Source organism: Nannobrachium achirus (genome assembly GCF_963921795.1).
Source record: "Nannobrachium achirus genome assembly, chromosome: 7".
Taxonomy (NCBI): Eukaryota; Metazoa; Chordata; class Actinopteri; order Myctophiformes; family Myctophidae; genus Nannobrachium; species Nannobrachium achirus.
Window position 1 is genome coordinate 37,899,964 of NC_137816.1, and position 27,593 is coordinate 37,927,556.

The 27,593-nt window shown below is 39.7% G+C and overlaps 1 protein-coding gene across 1 annotated transcript in view; it reads right to left on the reverse strand.

The window, feature by feature from the left end:
• Nucleotides 1-17,600: 17,600 nt before the first annotated feature.
• Nucleotides 17,601-27,593, reverse strand: part of kif18a (kinesin family member 18A) — a gene marked incomplete at both ends in the record, with an annotated part of 44,204 nt that continues 34,211 nt past the window's right edge. Inside the window, 4 exons of the mRNA XM_080730208.1 lie at nt 17,601-17,740; nt 18,041-18,138; nt 18,324-18,416; nt 19,675-19,735. Of these exons, the coding sequence (XP_080586334.1) occupies nt 17,601-17,740; nt 18,041-18,138; nt 18,324-18,416; nt 19,675-19,735 (392 nt within the window). The remainder of the gene's footprint in view (nt 17,741-18,040; nt 18,139-18,323; nt 18,417-19,674; nt 19,736-27,593) is intronic.

Consider the following 27,593-nt stretch of genomic DNA (forward strand, 5'->3'; position numbering starts at 1 on the left):
ACACACACACACACACACACACACACACACACACACACACACTGTTGCTTCTCACACAAACATAGGCTGTACTCACAGTCACACAGGGGTGCTCCGCTGTATGCATATCTCCACCAGGCTTGGATGCCTACCCAGGGCTTCGTAGGTTGTGAGTCGAGCCGTCAGGACCCGTGGATATTCAGTTCAACGTTTCACATGGCACCTCCTATGGGCAGAAGTGAAAGCACTTTTGGAGGTGCACTCTATGGCAGGGGCTTTCAACGTTTTCAGGCCAAGGTTGAGGGAGAGAGATGAAGCAGGGACCCCCACAACCTTTTCATAGATTCCATTTAGTTTCATTGTTTAACAGCACAATCATCAGTGTATTTTGGATTCATGTCAATTGGTGTTTTCAGATATTTAACCACTTGAACCGTCAATACTTAATACACTTGACCTTTCACTCTGTACTTAGTCTGCTCTTTTTCCCCTCTACACCAAAGCTCCTTGCCGAAGATAGCTGCGAGGCGTTGTGAGTTTGTACTGTATAGATCGGCTATTTTTGGCTAAAGTTCTCGGAATATGGACGCTAGGGTTCAAGTGGTTAATATAAAAAGGAGGAAAAAGGTTTCTATAACAAAGATTTGGAGGACCCCCTGTAGTAACTCTGAGGACCCCCTAGGGGTCCCAGACCCCTGTTGAAGACCCTTGCTCTATATGTGATTCCAATTTCATTATAAATGGCATTCTCTGTGAGATATAGCCCCTACAAATACTGTACATTTGGAAGCTGATCTGATCAACAGCATGGAACATGGGATATCAAAAATCAGTTTGACGCTTTGTCTCTGCCAGGCCCAAAGCACATTCCCACTAAGCAGAGGAATCAGCCTCATGGTGGCGCTAAAACAGGCACATTCACATTTTTACCTGTAACTGCACCGATCTGCAGAAACATGCACACTCACTAGAGGCCAAGGAAAGACCTTTTCCCTGCATTTTTCACATCTGGCTTTTATAGCACCACCAGGAGGCCGCCTTATGTAAAACACATTTGTTTATATTTCTACTTCAGATTTTATCCAAATTTCACTCAGATCGGTAGGCCTACAAATTATCTTGATAGTCATGTGATCAAGACGGATCAGTTTGATTTTTCATATTCCATCGTGATTGGCTAAGATTGACTTCTAAAGTTTGCAGGAGTGGTCTGTTTTGAACTAAATGCCTGATGAACGCTGAGTCTGATTGCGGTGAAACTTTGCATGCACATTCACACTGAGGAACAAATGCCACCCTTTTAACATTGCCCTATTGTAGGCAGATTTTTGCAATTAAAAACAACATATATATTAATTTTGTCCAAACATCATGCAGATTGGTACATTATCTCTATAGTCAAGTGATCAAGACTGATCCGGCTGATTTTTCATATTCCAACCTGGTTACCGGCCCACAATAACCTACCTGACCTGGTGGAGACCTGTGCTCCGAGGAGCACTTCTTCTAGCCGTCACGTGAGATAATTTGTGAAAAACGTTGTTTATGCAAAAATACAATTAAATAAAAAAAATCACACCCAATGTGAAGTAAGCGGTGGTCGTGCTTGCATAACGTCTTCAATTGGTAATTGGTGATGTAATACAGGCTACACACATTGCTATGGCAAAACGCTGAGGAAAAAGACTAGGATATAGGTCTAGGATGTAATTGGTGATGTAATATGGCTACACACACATATTGCTATGGCAAAACGCTGAGGAAAACACATTGCTATGGCAAAACGCTGAGGAAAGGTGGCTACAGATAGTGGCTACAGATAATTGGTGATGTAATGTGATGTAATATGGCTACGCACACACACATATTGCTATGGCAAAACGCTGAGGAAAACACATTGCTATGGCAAAACGCTGAGGAAAAGTGGCTACAGACACACGCACAGCCACTCTTAGGAGCGGTTTACCACCGCTCAAAAATGACATTGGTCGCATGTGTGGCGACAGTGGATCCCCATGGACCTATGCAGTCAGTATTGTTATTACTGCTTCAATGTCTGAGGAACCCTTATAATATAACTTTACTTATGAACCAGTACAATATGTCACAATACAGCTTGAAGACAAATCATTCTGTGTTGTTTAGGGGTCACTATGTATTTCAAATTTGGGGTTGATTGGAAGCACACACAGATACAGACACAGGCGCGCACATACACACAAACACACACACACACACACACACACACACACACACACACACACACACACACACACACACACACGTCAAATGGCTAGGCCTGGAAGAATCTTTCTCTCTTATTACTCTTATACTGATGCTAATGATAACAAAATAGAGAAAGTTTAGCTTAGCTTTGTTTACACTGGTGTAGAAGTCTAGCCTGTAAACCTCCCCAACGCCGGTCCGCAGAGGGACACTACGGATGCGTGGCGACTTGGCGAGGCGGGCGAGGCGGACGCGGGGGTCTGAAGGTCCGCGGCGAAAAACGGCCGAAAAAAGCAGACGCGACCGCGGTTTGCTATACCGCTACTGAACACTAGTTGAGCAACTTACACAGTATAGCTTTAAGTTCATGTCCTCTTTCACTGCATCCATAACTCTCCTCCTCATTGGTCTTCCTGTAGGCCTCCTGCCTGGCAGTTCCAACCTCAGCATCCTTCTACCAATACACTCACTATCCCCCCTCTGTACAACCATCTCAGTCTGGCTTTATCTCCAAAACATCTAACATGCGTTGTCCCTCTGATGTACTCATTCCTGATCCTATCCATCCTTGTTAATCCCAGAGAGAACCTCAACATTTTAGTCTCTGCTATCTCCAGCTCTGCTTCCTGTCTTTTCTTCAGTGCCAATGTCTCTATCTAATTCTAAACCATACAACATAGCTGGTCTCACCACCATCGTGTCTTGTACACCTTCCCTTGTCATTCTTGCTGATATGTATCACACATCACACCTGACACTTTTCTTCACCCGTTCCAACCTGCTTGCACTACGTTTCTTCACCTCTTTTCCACCGTCTCCATTGCTCTGGAATGTTGATCCTAAGTACTCCATCTTCTTTACCTATACTCCCTGTAATCTCACTGTTCCACTTGGGTTCCTGTCATTCACACACATGTATTCTATCTTGCTGCGGCTAACCTTCATTCCTTTCCTTTCCAGGGCATCTCTAGATTTTCCTCTAACTGCTCACTGCTCTGACCACAGATCACAATGTTATCTGCAAACATCATGGTCCATGGTATTCCTGTCTAACCTCATCTTTCAGCCTACCTGTCAGCCTATCCATCACCATAGCTCAGTGCTGATCCTTGATGCAGACCCACTTCCACCTTGAACTCCTCTGTCACACCCATAGCACACCTCACCACTGTCTTACAACTTCCATGCATGTCCTGCACCACTCTAACATACTTCTCTGTCACTCAAGACTTCCTCGCACAATACCACAATTTACATTTTAGGCATTTAGCAGACACTCTAAAGACAGAGCGACTTACAATAAGCAAGGACAGCACAAGGTAATACATCAATACATCAAATGCATAGAAATAGTAATATAAAAAACATAGGTAGACCAAGAATCTATTGAGTAATCAATAAAAAAAATCTATAAAAATAAAAACATCAATAATTTGTACACCGAAGCTATACACACTATAGCTTTGATGTACGATAGGATGCCAAGTTGAAAATGGCCTGACATTGGTCTGCATTTCTAATTGCAATGGGGAGTTTATTCCACACGGGCCAGGAGGGCGAAGAGTCTAGGACAAGGGTCTTCCACAGGGGGTCCAGGACCCCTAGGGGGTCCTCAGAGTTACTACAGGGGGTCCTCCAAATCTTTGTGTGATAGAAACTTTTTTCTTCTTTTTTATATTAACCAGAACTTAAACGGATATTACACTTTCAAAAAAACTTTTAGGTCTAATCAGGCTTGTATGAACACCCTGAACAGTTTTTAATTTGCTTCATTCAGTATTTAGATATTTTATGTAAATGTTACCAGCTCCAACACGCCCAGGCCCTCTCCACATACACACCCATTGTAACTTCAAACTCCATTTTAACCATGATAGATTCATTAAAAACACACATTATTTTTTCTGGTGACTCATAATACCCTCCTAATACGTGAGCAGACCGTGTTTTTTCAATAACCTTTTTCTTTTATTTTTAATAATTCTTTGGGAAAATGGAAAACATTAAATACAATAATATTTTATTGAAAATAAATGAAAAAAGTTATTGAAAAAACACGGTCTGCTCACGTATTAGGAGGGTATTATGAGTCACCAGAAAAAATAATGTGTGTTTTTAATGAATCTATCATGGTTAAAATGGAGTTTGAAGTTACAATGGGTGTGTATGTGGAGAGGGCCTGGGCGTGTTGGAGCTGGTAACATTTACATCAAATATCTAAATACTGAATGAAGCAAATTAAAAACTGTTCAGGGTGTTCATACAAGCCTGATTAGACCTAAAAGTTTTTTTGAAAGTGTAATATCCCTTTAAGCCAAAAATAGCAGATCTACAAGCTCACAACGCCTCGCGGGCTCGCGCTGCGAGGCGTTGTGATCTTGTAGATCAAAGAAGTTTGGTGTAGAGTGGAAAAAGAATGTCAAGTTTATTAAGTATTGACAGTTCAAGTGGTTAAATACGTATCTGAAAACACAAATTGACATGAATCCAAACTACATTGATGATTGTGCTGCTGTCAAACAATTAAACTATATGGAATCTATGAAAAGGTTGTGGCGGTCCCTGCTTCATCTTTCTCTCAACTAAGGGGGCCTTGGCCTGAAAACGTTGAAGACCCCTGGTCTAGGACAGTTCCTCTCTCGGCACCCTATCATATAATTTCTCTAGATCTACAAAAGCACAATGCAGCTCCCTCTGACCTTCTCTGAACTTCTCTGTCAACATCCTCAAAGAAAAAATTGTATCTGTAGTGCTCTTCCTTGGTATAAAACCATATTGCTGCTCACTTCTTGTTGAATGACCTGGTCAAAAATTCTACTGCCACCTGTGCTAGACACTTCCGTACCTCTACGGTTATGTCATCAGGACCATCTGCCTTTCCACACTTCATCCTCTTCAACGCCTTCCCCACTTCATCCTCACTAATCTTTGCAACTTCTTGATCCACCACGTTCTACTCTTCGTTCTCTCTCATTTTCCTCGTTCATCAACTCTTCAAAGTATTCTTTCCATCTTGCCATCACTCTTCCGGCACCTGTCAATACATTTCCATCTCTATCTTTAATTGCGACCGTAGGTCAATGACTGCCGGATGTCGCCGGATGTAGTATTTCGCGAGGCATCACGGGAAACGGGAGTCTTTTTCCTCACTCCCGGCCGTGGTAGCGCAGGGGCTATTCCGCTGAAATTCACGGGGGGTATCGTTAACATGTGTGGAAACGTGTAGGCAGGTGTTAACATTGTCTACCGCGATCAGGTATGCCTGCTGCGTCGTGGCCGGAACACGGCACTCCTGTGCTCTGTGGAACCCAGAGTTTGGATACAGTGGGTTGAGCTGTCAATCTGAGGGGGCCCGAATTTCAATCTGCCTGGGTCTGGACCTGGACCTGGACCTGGGCCTGGACCCGGCCAGGCCAGGCCAGGCCAGGCCAGGCCAGGCCAGGCCAGCCCGTAGATCCGCCCCTGACAGACACATAACACACACACAAACAGGGGTGAAAACATAATCTATGCATCCTAGCCTGGCAGAGATAACATGAATTTCAAAAAAGAAAAAGACACTCAAATTTCCAGTAGGTTATGGCCAATCCTTTTCTGGCTAGGTAGAAGTTAACCATTACAATACTATGAAAATGAGACTGATGAAATTTGAATGGAGTGAAATAAACCAATTCCTACTTGAAATTGCTAGTTGGGAGAAAAATCTCGCTTTACACAGTCCATCTTAATCCCAAAACATTTAATGTGTTTCTTCTATGCACTGTACCATGGGAATAGCTGTTTGAGAGACAAGAGAACTTAAAAAAAAAGAAAAGAAAAAACATACTTGAATGGGTGGCTCAGAGAATTATGCTGCTTTAATTACTATAGAAAGATAATGTAGAAATAATAGACTCACAAATGATGAGTTAAGTTAAACGATTTGAGGGCAAAAGTCTACTTTTATAATTTTTACCCATAGCATGTAAAATCGATATCATCATTAATGCATTTCTAACAATGACGTTTTTTCTTTTTTTTAAATTAAGAACTATTAACACTGGGAAATGAATTTACAGAATAAACAATTACGCAACAAGAAAGTATATTTAAAATAATAAAGAACTGAAAAGCCGAATTCTTATTGTGTTATCAGCTGTCAACAGCAATGGCCATGCCACTGGAAAAATCCCCTCTAGAATCAAATCAAGCAAGATTCCCCTTTACATTATGTGCACAACGTTTAAAGTTAAGGTCTTAAAGGGAATAAAGGGTCTGTAGTGAATGGAGAGAGAATTGTTAAGGATAATATGAAGGAGTGGGATTTCTCATGCATTTGTCTGTGAGGGATATCCCAGCCAAAGTTCCTCTATACATCAAAGGGCCGCCACAAATAAAAGCACACTTGTCAGGGGTGAACAAACTGCCTCCTTTGTGCATTCTGCCAGCCAAATTCAGAGACACAAAGCCTTTGGATGTACTACACTGCAAAGAAGACGCACTATTCAGATGACATGCTTTGCTCTCTGGTGGTTTGCTGTGTGCTTTTGTCTGCCCTGACCAGGACAGATATATAATATCACTGGATCAAAATCCTTTCAGTCCCTTTTACTCTCTGTTAAAGACTCCCATTACACTCCTCCCCCATACACTCCACTATTCTTTCTTTTCTTAAACAAAGTAAACTTGATGCAGCCAGATAACACTTGCAGCCCTCAGGCCTAATGCCCAAAAATGAGTCTCAGTTTCTTTCTGGCTTTAGCAAGAGAAGCCTCTCTTTACACACTGTGGTCAGACAGATTGGACATGTTTCCCCCTCTGTTGCCTGGGGAAATTTACTTCCCTTTTGGCTTTGCAATTCTCTAATCATCTGTCATCTGAATCTCTTACATCTTGATCGGTAATATAATTCTATCAAGGGTTTTCTGATGTCAGAGCAAACACACACACACACACACACACACACACACACACACACACACACACACACACACACACACAGACACACACACACACACACATATATATATATATATATATATTAGAGTTAGTTATTAGAGTTAGTTTGGGTAACTCAGTTAGATTGGGATAAGAGCGCTCGTTTTGTAGTTCACCATGCACACACCCCTACCACCACCTGGATCAATTCACTTTGATAGTCACTCAACACACCTGTGTAATTCTGCGTAATCACCACAAGATGGCGACAACACAGCAATTCACTTGTGTAGTCGGTGACGTCACTCGTCTGCGACACCTCTTTGTTTATCTACTAGCCTAGCTCAGCTTACTATGCCTAACCCTAACCCTAACCTTAACCTCAGTAAAACTATGCCTAACCATAACCCTAACCGTGGGGTGCTATCATTCCTGCCGATGCTACGTTGTCGTTGTTGTGGATCAAAGCGACCCGTGCCGCACAACGAACGCTCCTGTTCTCAATCTAACTGAATCTCAAACTAACTGTGACATATATATATATATATATATATATATATATATATATATATATATATATATATATATAGAGAGAGAGATAGATAGATAGATAGATAGATAAGAAAACTACCACGTTCACAATGTTCCATATTACGTTTTCATGAATCACACAAGCTGTTGCTATCAGTAGCCATCATCTTCTCCAGATTTTGGACCTTGTCTGACAAGTACAAAGCATGACGCACAGATTATGTTTTGCATCCTTCATGAAATCATGTGTACAATGCACAGTCACTGCTGCAGTAGCCTGTTTTTATAATTTATGAACTATTTACCAGATATTTTCTATATGGTTATCCCAGATGTGCTGTGTCTTGTTCTCGTGGTATGTGTTTACCATAGTCTCCGCCAAGCTGAAAGCCATGGCAGAGACTAGCTCTGGTCCATAGCGTTAGAAGGAGTTCTCCTTAACGCTAGGGCTGTCACAATTATTACATAATCGTCTAATCGTGATTATTTGACATTATCGCAATTATTTTTTCATAATCGTCATAATCGTGAATGTTGAAAAATGTCAGAAATAGTGGAAATAGCAGATCTATGTGAGCTTGTAGATCGGCTATTTCCACTATCAATGTTATTTTTTAAGTAGTAAGTTGTCAAATATGTCAGTAATGTATTTGTGTATTTAGGTTATGTATCAGTGTATTTAGGTTATGTATCATATCTACCATATGCAACTTCAAAGCCTAAAAGCCAAACAGAAATGTAATTATCAACGACAAAAACACAATTAAATCGTTAATCGCCAATTATCTGAGTGACAATTAATCGTCATGTAAAATGTCATATCGTGACAGCCCTACTTAACGCTATGTCAGTAATGATCCGGTGCGCCCGCAGGAAACGCTGCGCACCTCTCGTCTGTTGTAAAAATACAAAAATACAGTTTTGCTGTTCACCAAAACAAAGATGTCTTTTGGGTGTTGAAAGCCTACTTTCCTTAGTGGAAGCACTCGGAGCCCCCACCTCACGTCTAAAATACACATTTTTGTCCAGAAAAGAAAATATTTCCCCGGAAGGTGAAAATCTGGTCAATGGACATTTCTATTGACAAGATCTGTAGGGGCGCTGTGGAGTAGCTAAAATTTGGGGTGAAATATTTTCTTTTCTGGCCAATGTGTATTTTAGATGTGAGGTGGGGAGCTCCGAATGCTTCCACTAAGGAAAGTAGTCTTTCAACAGGAGGTGTATTTGTGCAAAACACATTTTTGGACAGTACTCGTACGCAAATCTGTATGCTACACAGTATCTCTTTATCTCTTTTAACTAAACAGGTCTTTCCGATTTTTTATATTCCATCCAGATTGGCTAAGATTGGCTTCCAAAGTTTGCAGGAGTGCTCTTTTTTTTAACAAAATGCCATAAATCATGAACACAGAGTGCGATTTCCGTGAAATTTTGCACGCACATTCCCACTAGGCAGAGGAAGAAATGCCACTTGAACATTTTCAAATCAGGCTCATGGTGGCGCTATAAGAGGCTGATTTGTGCTTTTACCTTAAAGGACAGCTTTAGTTTTTTTTACAACAAGGGTTCATATTTTAGAAAAGAAAAGATGAGTGTTAAAATGTTTTCATTTCTTTCTTTCTATCGTTTTTGTCATGTTAACTAAATTGCCAGCTTAGTGTGTCAAAAAATACATATTTAGCCACTTGTACGCATGCCACCAACCACTGAAATCAAAATAGTAAAATCGCTAAAACAATAGAAAGAAGTAAATTAAAACATTCTAACACTCATCTTTTCTTTTCTCTAATGACTATCTAAATATGAACCCTTGTGGTAAAAAAAACAAAAACAAAAAAACAAGGAAAAACCTTTGCCCTGCATTTTTCACATCTGCCTTTTATGGCGCCACCAGGAGGCTGACTTATGTAAAAAAAAAAAAAAGGAAAAAAAAGTATATAATATATATATATATATATATATATATATATATATATATATTACTCAGATTTAATCAAAAAATCTAATCGGTACACAGTATCTCTATAATAGTCAAGTGATCAAGACGGATCTGCCCGATATTTCATATTCCATCCTAATTGACTGACATTAGCTTCAAAGGTTTGCAGGATTGGTCTGTTTTGAACAAAATGCCTCAAATCATGAACGCAGCGTGCAATTTCTGTGATATTTGGCACGCACATTCAGGTCCGGCTTAATGAAAGGGCTTTAGGTGCTGCAGGCTGCAGCACAGGGCACCTAGCTGGGGGTTGGGGCATCAAACGGCGGGGAGAAAGTGAAAGAAGACTCAAGTATCGTCGCAAGGGTGCCCGCTGGCATATTGGCCCGGGCGCATACCACTTAGGCATTGCCACATAGGCATGGATGCCTGGCGGTGTCGCTGGTTCGATTCCCAATCTGGACGACCTTTGCCGCAAGTCATTCCCTGTCTCTCCCACCATTTCCTGTCAGTCTACTATCCTATCAATAAACAATAAAAGCCCCAAAACAAATCTTTAAAAAGTATCGTCGCAAAAGGGCCGACATTTAGAAGCGAAGGCTGCTGAAGGAGTGCTAAAACAGTGAAACGCGTCCACGAAGCATCTCTTTTCTGCGTTTTATGATTTCTTATCATCATTAAAAAAATGACTTTCTTTCATACCATTCACTTCATCTCTCATTTGTTAAATGAGAGATGAAGTGAATCACATTGCATAAAAGGCATATTAAGGGAGGGTATGGGAAATCAAAGACTGATTTCAAAGATCAAGTTAATTTGTTGTTAATATGCTTGTTCTTTTCAACACTGAAATTATTCAGTGTTGGAATAAGGAAAAAGAAAAAACAAGTGTGAATGCAATGAGTCATCATCACCAGGGTCATTTGCCTTTCACTGCAAATGAGTGTGGGTGTCTTACTAACTTGCAGATATAAGGGGGATATTGTTTTTTTTTTATATCGTAGGAGAGATATATCTGTACAAGAAAACAAAACAAATAAAAAAGTAAAATTGTAGAAATAAAGTTTACTTTCTTTTCTTTTTACATCCTCTCCCTCCAGTAAGATCTTGCAGATGTAGATACATGCCAGCCATTATGAATCTCACCCCCACAAACAGAGGAAGATAAAGTATAAAGTATATAACAAAAAGAGCGGTGGTAATTAAGAAGTAAGATCAACCAAACAGGATATGGAATGCTTCTGCAACACAGTGACACAACATGGTGACGCAGAACTGATTCTTTGACGTTCACATTTTTGTTTAGTCCAAATGGTTCTCAAGGTTTCTCATCCAACTTGGAAGTAATGGCAGAGCAATATAAGTGGGGATTCTGTTTCTTTAGAGGACTTTTTTTTCTTTTACAAAGGTGCATATTTTAGATTGTAATTAGAGAAAAGAAAATATGAGTGTTAAAATGTTTTCATTAACAGGGGCGCACGCTGGTCTACTGGTCCGGGCGCATACCACTTAGGCATTGCCACATAGGCATGGATGCCTGGCCGCGTCGCCGGTTCGATTCCCGATCCGGACGACCTTTGCCGTGTGTCGCTCCCCATCTCTCCCCCCATTTCCTGTCGAAATTCCTGGCGAAGGGGCGGTCAACATGAGCGAATTGCGAGAGGGACAACAGCCCCCTGGAGCGCGGTTTCTCTTCGCTCCACTTCGCTCGTGTGCCCTGCCACCCACTGAAATCAAAAACACTAAAATCGCTTAAACGAAAGCAGTAAATGAAAACATTTTAACAATCATCTTTTTTTTTCTCTAATTACAATCTAAAATATGAACCCTTATTGTAAAAAAAAAAAAATGTTGTCCTTTAAGTTTCATTGAAAACCTTTGAAACTCAAGATTACCCTGTCTTCCCAGTTTGGAATGGTGTGGTGTGGTTATATGTAGGACACTTGTATGCATAAGACAAGGGAGAGAGTGCAAGGCATTTATGCAAATAATTCCATGTTATGACAAGCAACTAGTGAGAAAATGAAGTGCAGTAGTCAGGTCAAAGAAGGCTAGTTGACATACTGACTATCTTTCAGGGCGAGGAGAGTAGGTGTGCTTCACCCCTTCATCACTGCATCATTAATTATGCTTTGATGAGTATATGAGTTGGTAGTTAAAGGTGAACCTGAGCTAAGTCTTATATTTTTGTAATAATCCTTTGGAGTGCCGCAATACCTTTTGTTTTCTTTGAAACATATATGTAAGTCAAAGACCAACACAGGCACAAGTCCAGAGGGACAGGAGTAATTGTGATGAGTGAGGGGCCATAGCACTAGCACTGAATAAGTGGAATAGGGTGACATGGAGGTGGAGGTGGCTTCTTTTCCAGTAGGCCTAACTTTATTTGAAACAGGAGAAACAGAATTTTAAATCGTTGGAACTTACAATGCCAAAGAGCTGAAATGCATATATAGTATATAATTATGTGTACGTTTTGCACATGGCCCTCTGCAATCAGTATCAAAGAAACTGAAATGCTCACAAAAAGCTGGTTTGCTTTGGATGTCTTTTAAAGTTGTTATTAAAACAATGATTGCTCAAATCATCATGCATTGATATGATATCCATAGCTTCTTAACGACAAACAACCAATAAGACCATTCTTTTTTGTGCCCTAGTCAACATATCTCATCATAGGCCTATCTCAGAATTTTCATATACGTATTTTGGCTCCTGGCAAATTAAGTTTAAAATGTTGTCCAAACATTTCACAATTACACCTAAATGTTTTGAGTACAATACAACACGTGCAGTTGCACAGGCCAGGTGCAATTTAATATTCATTGTTTGAATGGGCAGTGAACTGTGTGTGTACAGGCTTTACACTACTGCCACAATGCCTTTTCATTAACAGACACAGTTCCTCAGGCTTTTCATTCTGGAAGAACAGTGAGTGTATTAATGCGGTCCCTGTGGTTTAACTGTTATCATTACAGGTGGAAAATCATAAATGAACGGACCTTGCAGCTATTATTTTGACCTCTATGCACATATAAACAGCTTTTAACCTCAACTAGTGTATACATACTGTCACTCTGCTAATGGTGACTTTTTTTCTCCTCCTTTTTTTTTGCAAGGCTGCCTGCACCATACAGCCCATTCCTGAGGATGAGTCATCCAGACTCCATACATTTAAGGTAGGCTTTGGCTAAATTCTGGTGTGAGGAGTGTGAGTGGTAGAGAACACTGCTGAGCCATCAAAGCTGTACTGATTTTCTGTCACATTATTTCACAACAGCAGACATTTACCTGGTAAAGGAGGCCGTAAATGCTTCCCATGAGCCCATCCCCCACTACAGCACTGCACACAGTTCTGACAATGATCAACATTGTATCGATAAACAGATGCAGTTCTTTGAAAATGCATTTTTTTTCTTTTCTTGAAAACGTATATTGTGATAAGTTATAGTAACTTTAACCTAACATATGTTTTGAATAATTCAAAGTCTAAATGGGAAAAAAAAGTCCAGTCAACTCCTGTCAGAGTGAGAATGACAGTCGGCTATGTGCTTTATGTAGAATTACTGTATGTAATGCATAAAAGAAAATATCTTAAACTAGTTTGTCCAGTCTCTAATGTTCTTTGTACTTTTCTGTTAAACAATGTTTGTTTAAAACACATAGTCAGGAGACATTATAAATGTTTTGCCTTCAACAACTTTGTTTTGATGTGAGGATATACTGTATATTCACAAAATATTAATATATATTTTAGGAAGAAAATGGAGGAAATATACAGTGAGCAGAACAGTTACGACAACCAGTGCTTTGGACAAAGAAGTTACTGATCATCACAAAAAAACAATAAAGATAAATAATAATTTGTGTGGCTCTGACCTTTGTACTCTTTATAATTGTTGGAAGTGAAGGAATTGTAGCTTATGCCTAATTTATATTATCTGACTTTATAATGTTTCAAAGCTTACCTTATCTGTAGGCCCAAACCCAGTGGACAACAATAAAGTCCTCGAATACAATTCCTGCTGTATCTTTGCTGTCCACTGTTGTGTATGTGACTATGCTGGGCAAGGAGAGAGTTGGTATGAACAACAATCTAGTCTTGCTTTACATGTCAAATTCAGGTTGCATCCCAGGAATTTCCATAAACCCCATTTAAATATTTGCATTAAGCATCACAGGAAAGTGAACGGCAAGTAACTATTGTAACTCCGGAGCTGTATTTGCAGTTGAAAAACAAAAATACTGAGTTCCCCAAATTCAACTTAATGTTTGCTTTTTAAGTCGCCATAAACATTTGCGGTGTTAGCCATGCTACAATATGGAAATACAGCATTGGTATCAAAATATATTTACAGCCATTATGCAGAATAGCCCATTTCAAACACCATGTCATATTACTGGATTGTAATGAGTAATGCATTAATGTTTTCAATATTTGAATGTTGCAGCTGGTAAAGGTGGAGCTGACTGTAATTACTTTAACATGTGCTGCTGGGTAGATTAACCTATAATGCATAATAATGTATCAGTTTATGTACAGTATATTCTTTATCTAAATCTGCAAAATAAATAAAGTTGTTAGTAATAAAATTATAGTGGATAAAAAGTACAATATTTGCCTAAGATGAAGTTACGTATACATATAAACTATTAAAAAACATAAATACTTATTCTAATGTAATTAACAGGGAAAACTAACGAAAATGCTGTGAGGTTCTACGGGGTAAATGCAGAATCAATATGGGTGGCAGACTATTCATCATGCTTCATGGATGTACTAAGTTGAAGTATTGCTTTAAGATATCAGCTTATCTAATTAACCAGGGGACAAAAGCATCAGAGCTGACATGTTGCCTTGTGGGTGTCAAAGTATTATAGGATTGCATATGTTTAGACTACTGTGTGGGAGTCTCTGCATGTCTTACTGCCCCCGATAAAAAATATTACATCTATTTTTAAACTCTTGGAACCCCAAAAAAGAGTCTGTCCTGTTTCATTAAACTACATAGAGGGTGATTCTGACAAAGTATTTCTATATAACTTCTATAGTGACTACAGAATGGCAAATGAGGTTCATTATGTTATTTGCCATTATATCAGTAGCAAAATAATTATAAAAATCTAAAATCTAAACTTATGTTTAATTCCAAAGGACAGGCAACTATGGTAAAATTGCTTCATGTAGTAACGTATAGTCAGTTAAGATAAGTCCTCAGTCTTAAAGCGGAAATACCAGTCAAGTCAATATGGTCTTTATTAAATAATACAAAAATAGAGTTCTCAACTTTGTGACGCATTTGCAGAGGTATGTTTTCCTAACAAATCACAACACATATCATGTAATGTCTCTCAGGGAGGCAACACAAGAATGGGTCCGACATGATCTGAGATTCTACCTGCAGTTGCTAAGCAACATCCACCTCCAACCTCTGATTCTGCCCCATTGGTCAGCAGGAAAAACGTACAAGGCAACCCATTGGCTAAGAGAAAGTTAATAAACTTTAGCCAAGACATGCCTGCCTGTAAGTGCACGTGCTTGCATGCACACACACACGCACACACACACAGTGAAGAGATTCTTGTGAATGAGAGCAGGAGTGTGTGTCAGTACTTGCGCAGTACAGTGCTGATATATGCATTGAGCTGCTGAGCTAAAAATAAAGATCACACTGAATGCTGCCACTGGAAGTTGCAAGACTGAATTCAAAGTGACAAGTCTAGTTCTCTCCAGACTACTGAGGTTCCACTCTCACTACGGTTGAAGTATGTTTCGCCATTCATGTTTAGCACAGGGTTGTCATAGGTTCCCACATATAATCAATGTAAAGATTTTCACAGGCCTTTGTTGAATTACAAATAACAGTGGACAATGAACACACCGCAGACACAAAGCTACAGTAAGTGTTTTGACCTGGGGTCACAATTCAGCCCTTTTCTCCACTATAAGCCATCAAAGATTAATATATATATATATATATATATACACACACACACATATATATACACACACACACACACACACATATATATATACATACACACACACACATATATATATATATATATACATATATATATATACACACACACACACATATATATATATTTTTCTTTTTTAAATACATGACACGTTTTATAGAAGAACATCTCTGATTGTTGTACAGCTACTGTATGTAGAAGCAGGTCTCGTTTAATTCCCATGCTACATGATCATCCAAAAGCCCACATGAAATATGTAAAAACATTGAATGTTTCATTATGATATTTGGCCTACCAAGAATACCATTTCCTGTGGGATTTAGGAAGCAGCACAGCACTTGCCCAAAAGTCTACGATGACCTGATTTCAACACTTTTCTTGACCACTGCCATTAAACCAACACTACCAGTAAGACTCCCTAATAGGGAGATAAGCGACCGCCAGGTCGCAGCGTGATTTTAGGCCAAAATGTGTAGGAGCAGTGTCCAAAAATGTGTTTGAAAAAATCGGCCTGATGGTGGCGCTATATGGGACAGATCAATGTTGATGACATGAGTGTAGACATACTGTGTAGCGATTTAAGATTTTAGGGCAACATCTGTAAGAGTAGTGGCCAAAAATGTGTTTGAAAAAATCGGCCTGAAGGTGACGCTAAACGGGACAGATGTATGTTGATGACATGAGTGTAGAGCAAGTGTGTACCGATTTGTGTGATTTTGGGGCAAAATTTGTAGGAGCAGTGTCCAAAAATGTGTTTGAAAAAATCAGCCTGATGGTGGCGCTAAATGGGACAGATCCATGTTGATGAGATGAGTGTAGACATACTGTGTAGCGATTTGCGTGATTTTAGGGCAAAAATTGTAGGAGCAGTGTCCAAAAAGGTATTTTGCAAGAATCGGCCTCATGGTGGCGCTAGAAGAGGGCCATGTGAGAATTGATGGGTTGTGGTTTGGCAGGCAAGGAGTGTGTGTGCAAAATTTGGCATGGATCGGGGCAACGGTTGCGGAGATATGAGCAGGGCAAAAGTGTGACGTGTGACTGACTGACAGACGGACAGCCGGTGGAGGTTTTGATAGTAAATGCGACCTGACGGTCGCAATAAAAAACAAGGACAACTGGAGACACTTTCAAAGGATTGGTCATTTTTGGGTAGTGGTAGTCAGTCTAAAGTCTAGAGATGAGAGCTTTTGACCAGAATGTCAACAGTTGGAATCCCTGGATATTTTTTGGTCGGGAGAGTCGGCAAGAAATGCGATTCACTCCCTCAGCAACCCCTGCTGAGATGCCCTAGGCCTTGAGCAACCAAATAACCCCCAATTGCTCCAGTGGAGCAGCTGAATGGTTGCACTGGTAGCTCCCCACTGTACAGTAGGTGTGAATATGTGCATGGCAAGATACTACCATAGGTGTGCACTGTGCACTTTGACAAATCGTTGGCTTCAGTGTTGTTCATGGTGTGTCTGTTCTCTGCTGTAGCAAGTTGAGCTGCACATAATCAGCAAATAACTAGTGTTAATTATATTTTAAGAAAATAACGAGATGAGAGAAGACAAATGAGCAGTGCTTTATGAGAGGCAAAGCGGTCCATTCAATTAATTACTGAAGAGAACATTCACTCCTAAAAAGAAAGAAGGGTGCTTGGGTGGCTCAGTGGTAAAGCAACAACATCAGTGACGACACACAAATGTGTGTGGGGCAGAATTAATTGCCATAATGACAAAACTGGTGAGAAAAGAGGTTAAAAAGTACCTCTAGTCTGACATTCACAGAGAAATATTTACATTTTCTTTCTGTCTATTCTTTACCCTTTTCTTGTAGACTGCAAAGAAAAAAATAAAAGAAAAATAAAAGAAAATTAAGAATGTTTTAAAAATAATCTATAGAAAGATTAGTTTGTTATATACATAAAAAATTATTCAGAATCACAAAAGAAATATAATTACAAAAATAATACAGTGAAATTCCCTGTATACTGCAATGTCAAGTTTAACAAGACGACAAAACTAAACAACTAAATGATGACTTATTACATCCTCCTGGTGACACTCTTGAACTTCTGGGAGGTTTTGTAGAAAATTGACTTGGACTTTGGAGGTCCGAGGACACTGAGATTACCCTCAGACACGCTTCTTACAACTCTTCTGGCAGGCTGATTATCTGATGATACTAGGGGTAGAAAGGGGAAAGGTTATGAAAAAGGTTATGAAAAAAAATTGTGATTTGTCCTGTAATATCACAGGAGATTTATACTTTGTTGCCATGTAGGAATAAGGCATTACATAAAAACAACAAAACTAAAGAACAATAAAAGGAATATTCAAAAATACAACACTATAGCCTGAGAAAAGCAAGCTAATGGCGTTCCAGTAGGTTTGGATTTATAATGTTGAAGCTGCTACATTGAAACAGATGAAGAACTCTCTCCTACAATCAGAAGAACTGAAGTTATTGTCTGCTGATGCTCACCCCCAAAACGGCGCACTTTCATGGGTCTACTGGCCACAGAAGACTCTACCTTTACACGCTTAGGTGCAGAAAGGTCCTGTGTTCCCTCTTCCGTGTTCCTTGATGAAAGGGTAGAAACATAGGTTCAATCTCCAATACAATCATTTTCACAACTGCTCAAAAAGCTAAACAAAAACATATAAATACAATTAATTTTAATTACCATTTTCTTTTATCACAAAACGTAAACGCAAGTAACCAATCAATGCAAGTGTAAAAATAATTCCATGCACAGACACCTTACCGGGCTAATTTACGCTTTCCTTGAGCGGCTGACGTCAAAGCCATGTAGGGCGGTTTGGCACGTCTCATGTCTGATAAAGATGGGATCGGTTCTCTGTTGGGCACAAATTACTGTTAGTGTGGTATTGCTTGTTTGGATTAATAGCTCGGATCTGGGATCATAGAACATCTGAAAGATGTTTTATTTTGCACTGTTTGTATTATGTTATTATTGGGTATTGATTGTTTTCTATGTGAGCAAACTGGAATAAGAGACATTTTCAGAATCATTTTTGACAATGTCTATGACAACTGCCAATTTATATTTTGTGTTAAAACAGGACATTCAACCACAATACACAAGGAGAAGCATAACCTTTTCAACCTATCTTTCTTTGACTATAATATATTGACAGTTTTGCCCCCACCATGTGGTAAACCCAGGGCCTCAAAAGTATAAACATTTATTTCAGTATGTTGCATCACTCAGTTTAAAGCTACTTCATTCAGCTTTGCAATTTTGCAAATTGGAGTATATTGTTGTCAGATCTTTTGACCAGAAGCCAACTAAACTCAGTGCTTAAAGACCCTTTGTTTGATTCAGGGTAAAAGTCGACCAAGAAACTAAACTGCTCTACCTGTCTGTCTGTTGGAGGTAGTAGAATATTGATATGCATCTAATGCTAGTTATTTAATACATTTCATTCAAACTGTGATTCATAACATCTTGTCGTACATTTTTCAGAACTTTTAACAACTATTGTTCAGAGAACAATATTAGCCACTGAACCAAAGTTATACCAAAGACTAAAACATGGGACCAATGCCTCCCTGCTTGGCACTCAGTATCAAGGGTTGTTTTGGGGTCAATTCCCTGTGACATGCTAGCATCATGTCCAGGGGGTGTAGTTGTACATCAAGTTGCCTCACGCTACAGAAACACGGGATAGGCTCCTAAACTGTGCACCACATGGCTGGGAACCGTTGGTTCCTAAGGAGTCTTACTTACTTTACCAATACTGTACTTGAAACATGGACCAAATGATACCCATTGCACAAGAACATCTTGTTGAGAAATCAATTTTGGACCACCCTTTCTCTTACCCATTTGCGGCCTCTGTTATTTGGCAGTTTATATTGCGATTTGGTATTTTCTATAAAATGATTCAGCTCTAGTCAGGCGGCTGTTAAGCATGCAAGTATTACGTTAATTTATTAATGCGTGGTGTCTCAAGCGCATTGAGACACCACTTCAAATGTGCCAGTTTCAATCTACAAAGCATAGAGTAACTTATATTGAGAAGGGCCAGTCCAACTTCAAGTGATTTATACTGCCAAGTATACATGAAACAAACAAACAAACATTCTTTCACCTTTTGATGGTCTGTTGCTTCCAGATGTTGGTCCCAGTAGGCTTAAGAGGTTGGTTGTGGACTGAGGGGGCTGCAGACGTTGATGCTTCACAAAAGCTGCCAGTTTCTACAATGATGGTTGAATTAGCAATTGGACCATCAGACTCAGTAATTTCAAAAGTCATATTCGGATCAATTGTTGAAGGTCGATGGAGTGGCAGGGTCAAAGGAGCATGTTCAACAGGTTCCGGTGTGCATTGGAGTGGTAACATGCCCTCCTCAAAGGCTGGTGACTGGGCACAACCAGTGGTCTTGGGGCTCGGTGATGGCATTGACACAGCGAGATTTCTTCGGGTGGGCTTCCTTGCAGGGGCGTCGTCATTCATCCCAACGGTATGATCTCCTGTGCCACAAATGCAATCAAATAATTACAAGATAATCCAGGTTAAAACAAAACAAGTTCAGTCAAGCCAGAAAGTCTTTCGTTGGGCTCAATCATTTTTAAAGTACATTATCTGGCATTGACATAGCTTTGGACTAATACATATGTGGTTTCCCTAGATCTGCAATATTCTTTTTATTTTAGTTCAGTGTCCTCACATTTCATCTGCATAGAACATCAAAGTTCCCTCCCATGTAGGGCTGGGTGCAATAACCGCAATACCTCCATACCATGGTTGTGTAATGCATACATCATTGACAAGTTCTTAGCCGCCGAGATTATCTTTTTATATATTTATTAATTAAAATGTATTTAAAAATGGGGTTAGAGGTAAAATATAACTGTTTTGCATGCTTTTGATTTAATATTATGTGTTCTGAAAATACCAATAAAGCAACATTGGAATTTTTTCATGTATTAATATTTTTGAATTTTTTCATTCAAAACAACTTCTTTTGGGAGATACCGCGATAACGCCATACTGTCGGTAAACAGTGACTTATTACCGCAATAAATAAAAATCCATACCGCCCCAGCCCTACTTTTTCCTAATGCTCTCATCTGATCACAACATTTGTAGATAGATTTATAAATCTATTATTCATTCATTCATTGATATTCTGATGCACATAATTATGTTTGCCAAAAAACTGTGACAAAGCAACCATGACAGTCTTAAAGATTGCCACATTTGTTGTCTCTCATCCTTCAATTCTTTTACTCAAATGGACCTCCCAGGGGCGGAGCTAAACTCTCACTTCAGAGGGGGCGAAGCACTCTTGAGTTGCCCTTCTTTTTAAGATTCATAACTGTAAAATAGCTGATATAATGACATCAAATTGTCACTTATTTAGCCAAACAAGCCACAAGACAAACCTGTATCGAAGGACACAGAATTGAAAACAGCTTGCGATACAATGGATAAACCAAGGACAGCGCATTTCGCTCTCCACACATCGATAGGTCGAAAGGTTCAGTGCCACCACCGATGGATAGCAAGGCCAAGCACGCTCGCTGTGTGACCCAGCACAACACAACACAAATACGTTTTCTTTAAACTCTAGACAACAAAAGAGAAAAAGTAGCTAGTCAATAAAATCCCAAGACCTACTGTATCTATATACTAAAAAGAATCTCTACAGTATGTACAGATGTACCTACGTACGTACAGTATGTACACTATGGGCTCTATCTTGCCATACTCCTTGGCACTACCCGCTACCTGTCAATTACGCAGGAGGCAGCTGGCACAGTCCCTAAATGGCATCTTACGGCTGCACTACCAGCTATAGATTATGCCGACTCAGTTATTTGCGCCTGCGGGTGTGCCCGTTGGGCACTTTCCCTAAAATTGCTATCTTGCCCACACACGTTTGGGAAAACGCATAGCGGATTCTAAAGGCAACCGCTATGCCAAGTTTGGTAGAGCGCGCCTGCAATGGGTATGTCGGGAGTCGGACCAGGTGCATAAGGGCACAACATTCAGAGGTCTCCCCATCTCATAATTCTAGTTGATAGTTTATTCATATTCACTCCAAATTACACACTTCAATACATTGTGCAGGAAATAAAGAACAGATTACAATAATACAACATTCCATATAATCAGTAACATGTAGGTGATACTTATGTCTATCAAATATGGTTTTATTGAAAGGCAATCAAAGGCTAGAGCTTAGAAAGCAAACGTCAGGTACAGTATAGTGTTAGGGCTGTCACAATTATGACATTTTACATGGCGATTAATTGTCACTCAAATAATTTGCGATTAACAATTTAATTGTGTATTTGTCGTTGACAATTACATTTCTGTTTGGCTTTTATGCTTTAAAGTTGCACATGACAATCATGACACATAACTTAAACATACAAAGAAATTACTGACATATTTGACAATCTTATACTTAAAAAAGAACACCGATAGTGGAAATAGCCGATCTACAAGCTCACAACGCGTCGCATCTCGTTGTGAGCTTGTAGATCTGCTATTTCCACTACTTTTTGAAAGTGTTTGTAACTATATTAACATTTCTCAACATATGTAATAATTGTGACAGCCCTATATATTGTCCAATTAAACAAGGCATAAGTAGTTAAAATCAATGGATAAAAAGGATAAAACGTATGAAATTACGAAAGTGTGATAACTAGTGTCATATCACAATATCTTCATAATATCAATATACTGCCCAGACCTAATGTCTTTCCTTGGCATATAGAGTACATTTCAGCCAAATCAACTCTGTGGGTGTACTACCGAGGAAGAAGGGAGTACAGTTCCATGATGTGTGAAGGCGATCAGCAACGCTGGCTAGTCAGAACAGCTATCTGTCTTTGTGAGGCTGGGGACCTCGGGAACACACTTAGCATTCGTCCTTGTTGAGCGCAATGTATTCACAGTTGTGAAATGTGAATCTGGTGCTGACCATAAACGTGCCTGTGTGCTTCTAATTTGATATTATTTGCAACAAATACCGTTTTACATACTTACTGTCCATACACGGATCTCACAGACTATGAAAAGGATGAAATATAATTATATTCCCTTCACCAATGTCATTTATGACCATAATAATATATAAATAAAAATAATGTGCGTAAATATAAAGATGATTAATGGAACTGTACATTACCCTGAATAGAAATAAAGCAATATTTAACAAAAAAAAAATCTCAGACTGCACAGCAGGATGTGGGGACAGTGATAAATGGCTCATTTCTGTGTCGGAGGAGTTGTCCCTAGCAATGAATGGCGGCAGAGTTCCTTCAATCACATATTTTTGGGTGTAGGGGATTAATACATGCATGAGTTGCTATTTTTGGCGGAAGCCGGCTGAATTAGGGTCGCCTGGTTGCCGCTGTCTGTTTCCTTTTTTTTCATGGAGCTGCTTTTTTAGCTGGTGGGCAGGGGAGACTACGTCTGCTGACGTCGTGCCTGCCCTGCTTTGGATTTGCATTTTCATGAATGAAGCTCAAGAGGGGTTGGGGTGAGAGATTGTAGATAGACAGGGAACAAATAGAGAACAGGGTGGTGGTGTGTGTGTGTGTGTGTGTGTGTGTGGGGGGTGTATACACAGAGGGAAAGAATGGTCCAATGGTAGCAATACCCAGACCGATGGACACCGAGAGAAAAAAAAGAACCAAAGAGAGAAGGACGAAAAATGTGGCGGGGAGAGAGAGAGAGGAGAGAGTATGAAGATTGAAGATGGCGCGAGAGAGCTAGGAGGGAGGAGGTAGATAAAAAGACTGAAAAGCGAGAGGAAAAGGGAGGAAGATAAAATAAATAAAAAATTGGCAGCAGACTGTGCTCATCTAGGCTGTGATCCTGGGTGTTTGCTGCAATGTCCCTTCCAACATTTCCGAGTAATCTCACAGTCTGGCTATTTATATCCACTCCACAAAGAGTTAACATTTCCAAATCCATGCCGTTTAAAAAAAAAAAAAAAAAAACTCGATATGACGATATGATTGGCTTACAAGGCTGCAGGGTGGAGCCATTTTTCATAACATGCAGTGGCTAACAGAAAAGGCTGAGGAAGCAGCGAGGGATTGATGAGATTGATATCGATTGATGAGAAGGACAGAAATAGGCCACAGACACCCTCTATTTGGTGTAATTGTTTTTATTTCTGGGACACCCAATCCACACAAGATCCTTGTGTTAATTTAACACCGTAAGGGTCTATTAGGTTCCATTCATACACTGTCAGTTATTGGACCAGTAACGGCCCATTTGGTTCCCAACTATCAATCATTTTAGCCGGGGAACTCCTGGAACCCCTAAGGACCCCAGTTTGAGAACCAATGTCATAGAATAATAAAATACTAAACTATAAAAAGTGAAAGTCATTTGATTTGCAGGAATTGTGATTTTGTTCTTGGCCAGCTAGACAGCACAGCTGTCATATTTAACCAGTAGTGCTTGCTTTCTGTGGATGTATCTGAAAATGTGAGATAACTTAAATTATCTACAGTATAGATACTAGTGTAGATAGACACAGTATCTGCCAATTATTAGTGGGCTAGCTAATGCATAGTCATACCATACCAGTGATATGCATGCATGCACCACAAACAGTTTGCGTCCCGGCCCCGGTCAACATGGTCTGAGCAAGTAATCTAACAGCTCCTAAGTGCTCCCCGAGGCACTGCCCCCGTAGTGCCCACTGCTTCTGATGCTTAGGATGGGTTAAATGCAGAAAGTACATTTCACTGTATATATGTAAATTGACCTTGTATAGTGTTATAGCCATTTTGCTGGTATACTGAATATATATTGCAATTAGGGCTAGGACTCGATAAAAAAATAAATACAAAAATCGAATTAATTAGAGAGGCTTTGTAATTAATTAATCAAAATGAATCGCATGTTTAATGGGGTCCGCTCATTGTTCTGCCGGTCCGTTGTTCCGATTATGAACTCACCAGCGTCGGGAGGTTAGCTAATCACCAGCGTCGGGAGGTTAGCTAATCACCAGCGTCGGGAGGTTAGCTAATCACCCGAGTCACGGTTACTGAGATTAGGGTTATGGTTAGGTTTAGGCATAGTTTTACTGAGGTTAGGTTAAGTTCGTCCGTCGGCATATTGACGCGGACCCATGTTTAATCGCATATAATTATTCGATCTGAGAAGCAAATTTAAAACGCATTTACGTATACGAGTGAGTTTTTTTTTTATATAAACATTTCCCATCCACTGGGCCGAGCAAACAAGCTGTCTGATCGGCTTTTTCTCCCATTGCGTGCACTGCGGTTTCTTGTCTGTTGGTTGGTGCACCGGTATGATCGATACGCTTGAAACTTGTCCAGTGAAAAAGGTTCCGTGGTGCAAACACTACACACGATTAAAATGTGTTTTTAAATCACGTTCATTTTCTGTAATTAATCAAAATTAATATGTTTAAATCCCAGGCTCCAGCCCGAATTGCAATGAATGTTTGGTACATATAGGTTGCAATATGCGAATAATATTGTTGGCAACATATTTTTTACCCTGCCTGCATGCATGAACTGGGCAAGGTATTGTTATCGTTCCTGTCTGTGTGCCTGGGTGGCTCTGAACAAAATAACCAGAGAACGGATGGGCAGATTGTCATGGACCTTGGCCTGAAGACCTTCTGGCCTGAAGAACTGATTCACTTTTGAGTCAAAGTGTCCATCAAGGTCAGGGTCAATATTACACAATTGGCCATATCAGTGATTAGTGGTAGCATAAAATCATATGAAACGTAACGCACATCGACCGGTGGTTGATGGGGTAAGAGGCTTTAGTTCACAAAATGCATAGAGCCTGCACACCGAGGTTGGTACAAAACGTATTATTTGGACGTTTCGATTTCTTCAACAGGGGGTCCGGGACCCCTAGGGGGTCCTCAGACTATATTCTGAGGAGAACTTTAGCCAAAAATAGCAGATCTACAAGCTTGTAGCTATTTTTGCCAAATAACCTTGGTGTAGAGTTCAAAAAGAGCAGACCAAGTACAGAGTGAAAGGTCAAATTTATAAGTAAAAGTCAACGATTTAAGCAGTTAAATGTCTGAAAAACACATTAACACAAATCCAACTTAGACTGACGACAGTGTTGTCAAACAGGTCAATGAAGATCTGCCACCAAATGTTATAATACAATATGTAGTAGGGGGTCCCTGCTTTATCTCACACTCAGCTAAGGGGTCCTTGGCCTGAAAACGTTGAAGACCCCTGATTTAGCTGATCTTCATCAGGTCATGTGAGCTGAAGAAGATCAACTAGATCGGAACGTTGTCTAAATAAAGATGTTTTGTACCAACCTCGGTGTGCGGGCTCTATCCATTTTGTGAGCATAAACTCATATCCCATCCCCACCCCTTGCGTCTTCTTCCTAACAGGGTTATTACAACTAAGTCCACTTCTTCCCAGCTAACTCAGGTTTGTATCCTATCCCAACCTTTTCACTCTTCCCCCTTTGAATTGGTTTAGATGTTTTCATATGCACTAATTATGCACAAATTGTCCTTGCAGATGTTGAGTTTCCTTCCTTTCCTACCTTCCTATTGTGAATAAAGATTAACTAGCTGATGTTTTTATTCTTAACAAAACAGCGGTGTAAAAAGTTACATTTCCCACAATGCGTTTCAATTAAATGGAGACCACCTGTTCAGTCAAAAATATCATTATAGTCAATTTGGGGGGCTATATTTCACTAACGTCCTTGTTACGCTTCCCTAAAGGTTTGCAATGTGGACCTTTTCCTCCCTAAAGGAAGTCTTGAGTGTTCATTTCATTTCATTACTTAACTTTGGGTTGGGGCAGGATGTCTGCAGCGCTGCATAACTGTAAATCAAACTATATTTTCATTCATGGACTTTCCTGGTGCGTATTTAGCACTCACAACTATCTGACCCTTAGATGACAACCCCCTCCCGGTCTATGGAGTATGGTAAGAGAGAAATAGATGGTCTGTGGTAGAGAGAGTTGGCTTTGATACAGGTATGCAGGGTTTTAGATTAATGACAGGGTTAGCAGGTGTGTGGGGGGTAGATTTACCTTTGGATGATGAAGTGTGGCTGAGTGATATTCTTCTATTATGGCTATGTGCACCTGCAAGTCAAATACATTGATTAAGAACAATTTCAGAATTATCAAAAGAAATATATAGTCAGCATTTACACATACTGTACACACAGCACTGTATACATATAGCACAAATAAGTGATCAATTGGAATATGTTGGTGTTTCAACCATGTTATCTTCACTGTGTGGCAATAACACACACAAAGCCCATACAAATAATTTGTTTTCCTACCAGGCAATATCTGATTTGACACATTGTGGTCAAAGGCTATTGGTATACACTATGTTTTCAATTTCTGATAAATATGACCTATTGACATTTAGATTCTGGACCGGTATAGTGGCTTTTCAAGGTCAGGAACATTACTTTTCACTCAGCAAATAACAGCCAAGAATGTACCTTTTTAATGAAGAAAATGCACCAATCTAAAGCAGTAGCATAGCAATACAATAGACAGCTTGTAGATCGTCTATTTTCACTATTGTAAAAATGTTTTAAAAATAATAATATAATAAAGGGTTTGGACACACAAAGCTCACACCCAACAACAACAATATCCAAGTGTTGTCATCATTCTGTAGAATACATATTATACGATAATCTGAAATACTTCTTTCTTAAACAAACAGCCTACATACAGGAGACTCCTTCTGACTGTACACAGACTGCAGAGAACTGCAAAAAACTAAGCACTTTCTTTTTTTTTGCCGACGCCGAATGTAGTTACTGTATGGCAGTGTTGCCATATAGGTGAAACTGGTCGCTGTTTTTGGGCTTATTTTCATAGACCTGCTCGCTTGTTTCACTCACAGAATCTGGCAACCGGAGGCACTCTGTGTCCTCCGCGCAGAGGGGGAAAAAAACAACATGGGCAGCTGCAGCACAATTACTAGCCTACTCCTGGATCAGATTGGAATAGGAATTGAGATTTGAGATTGAGAAAA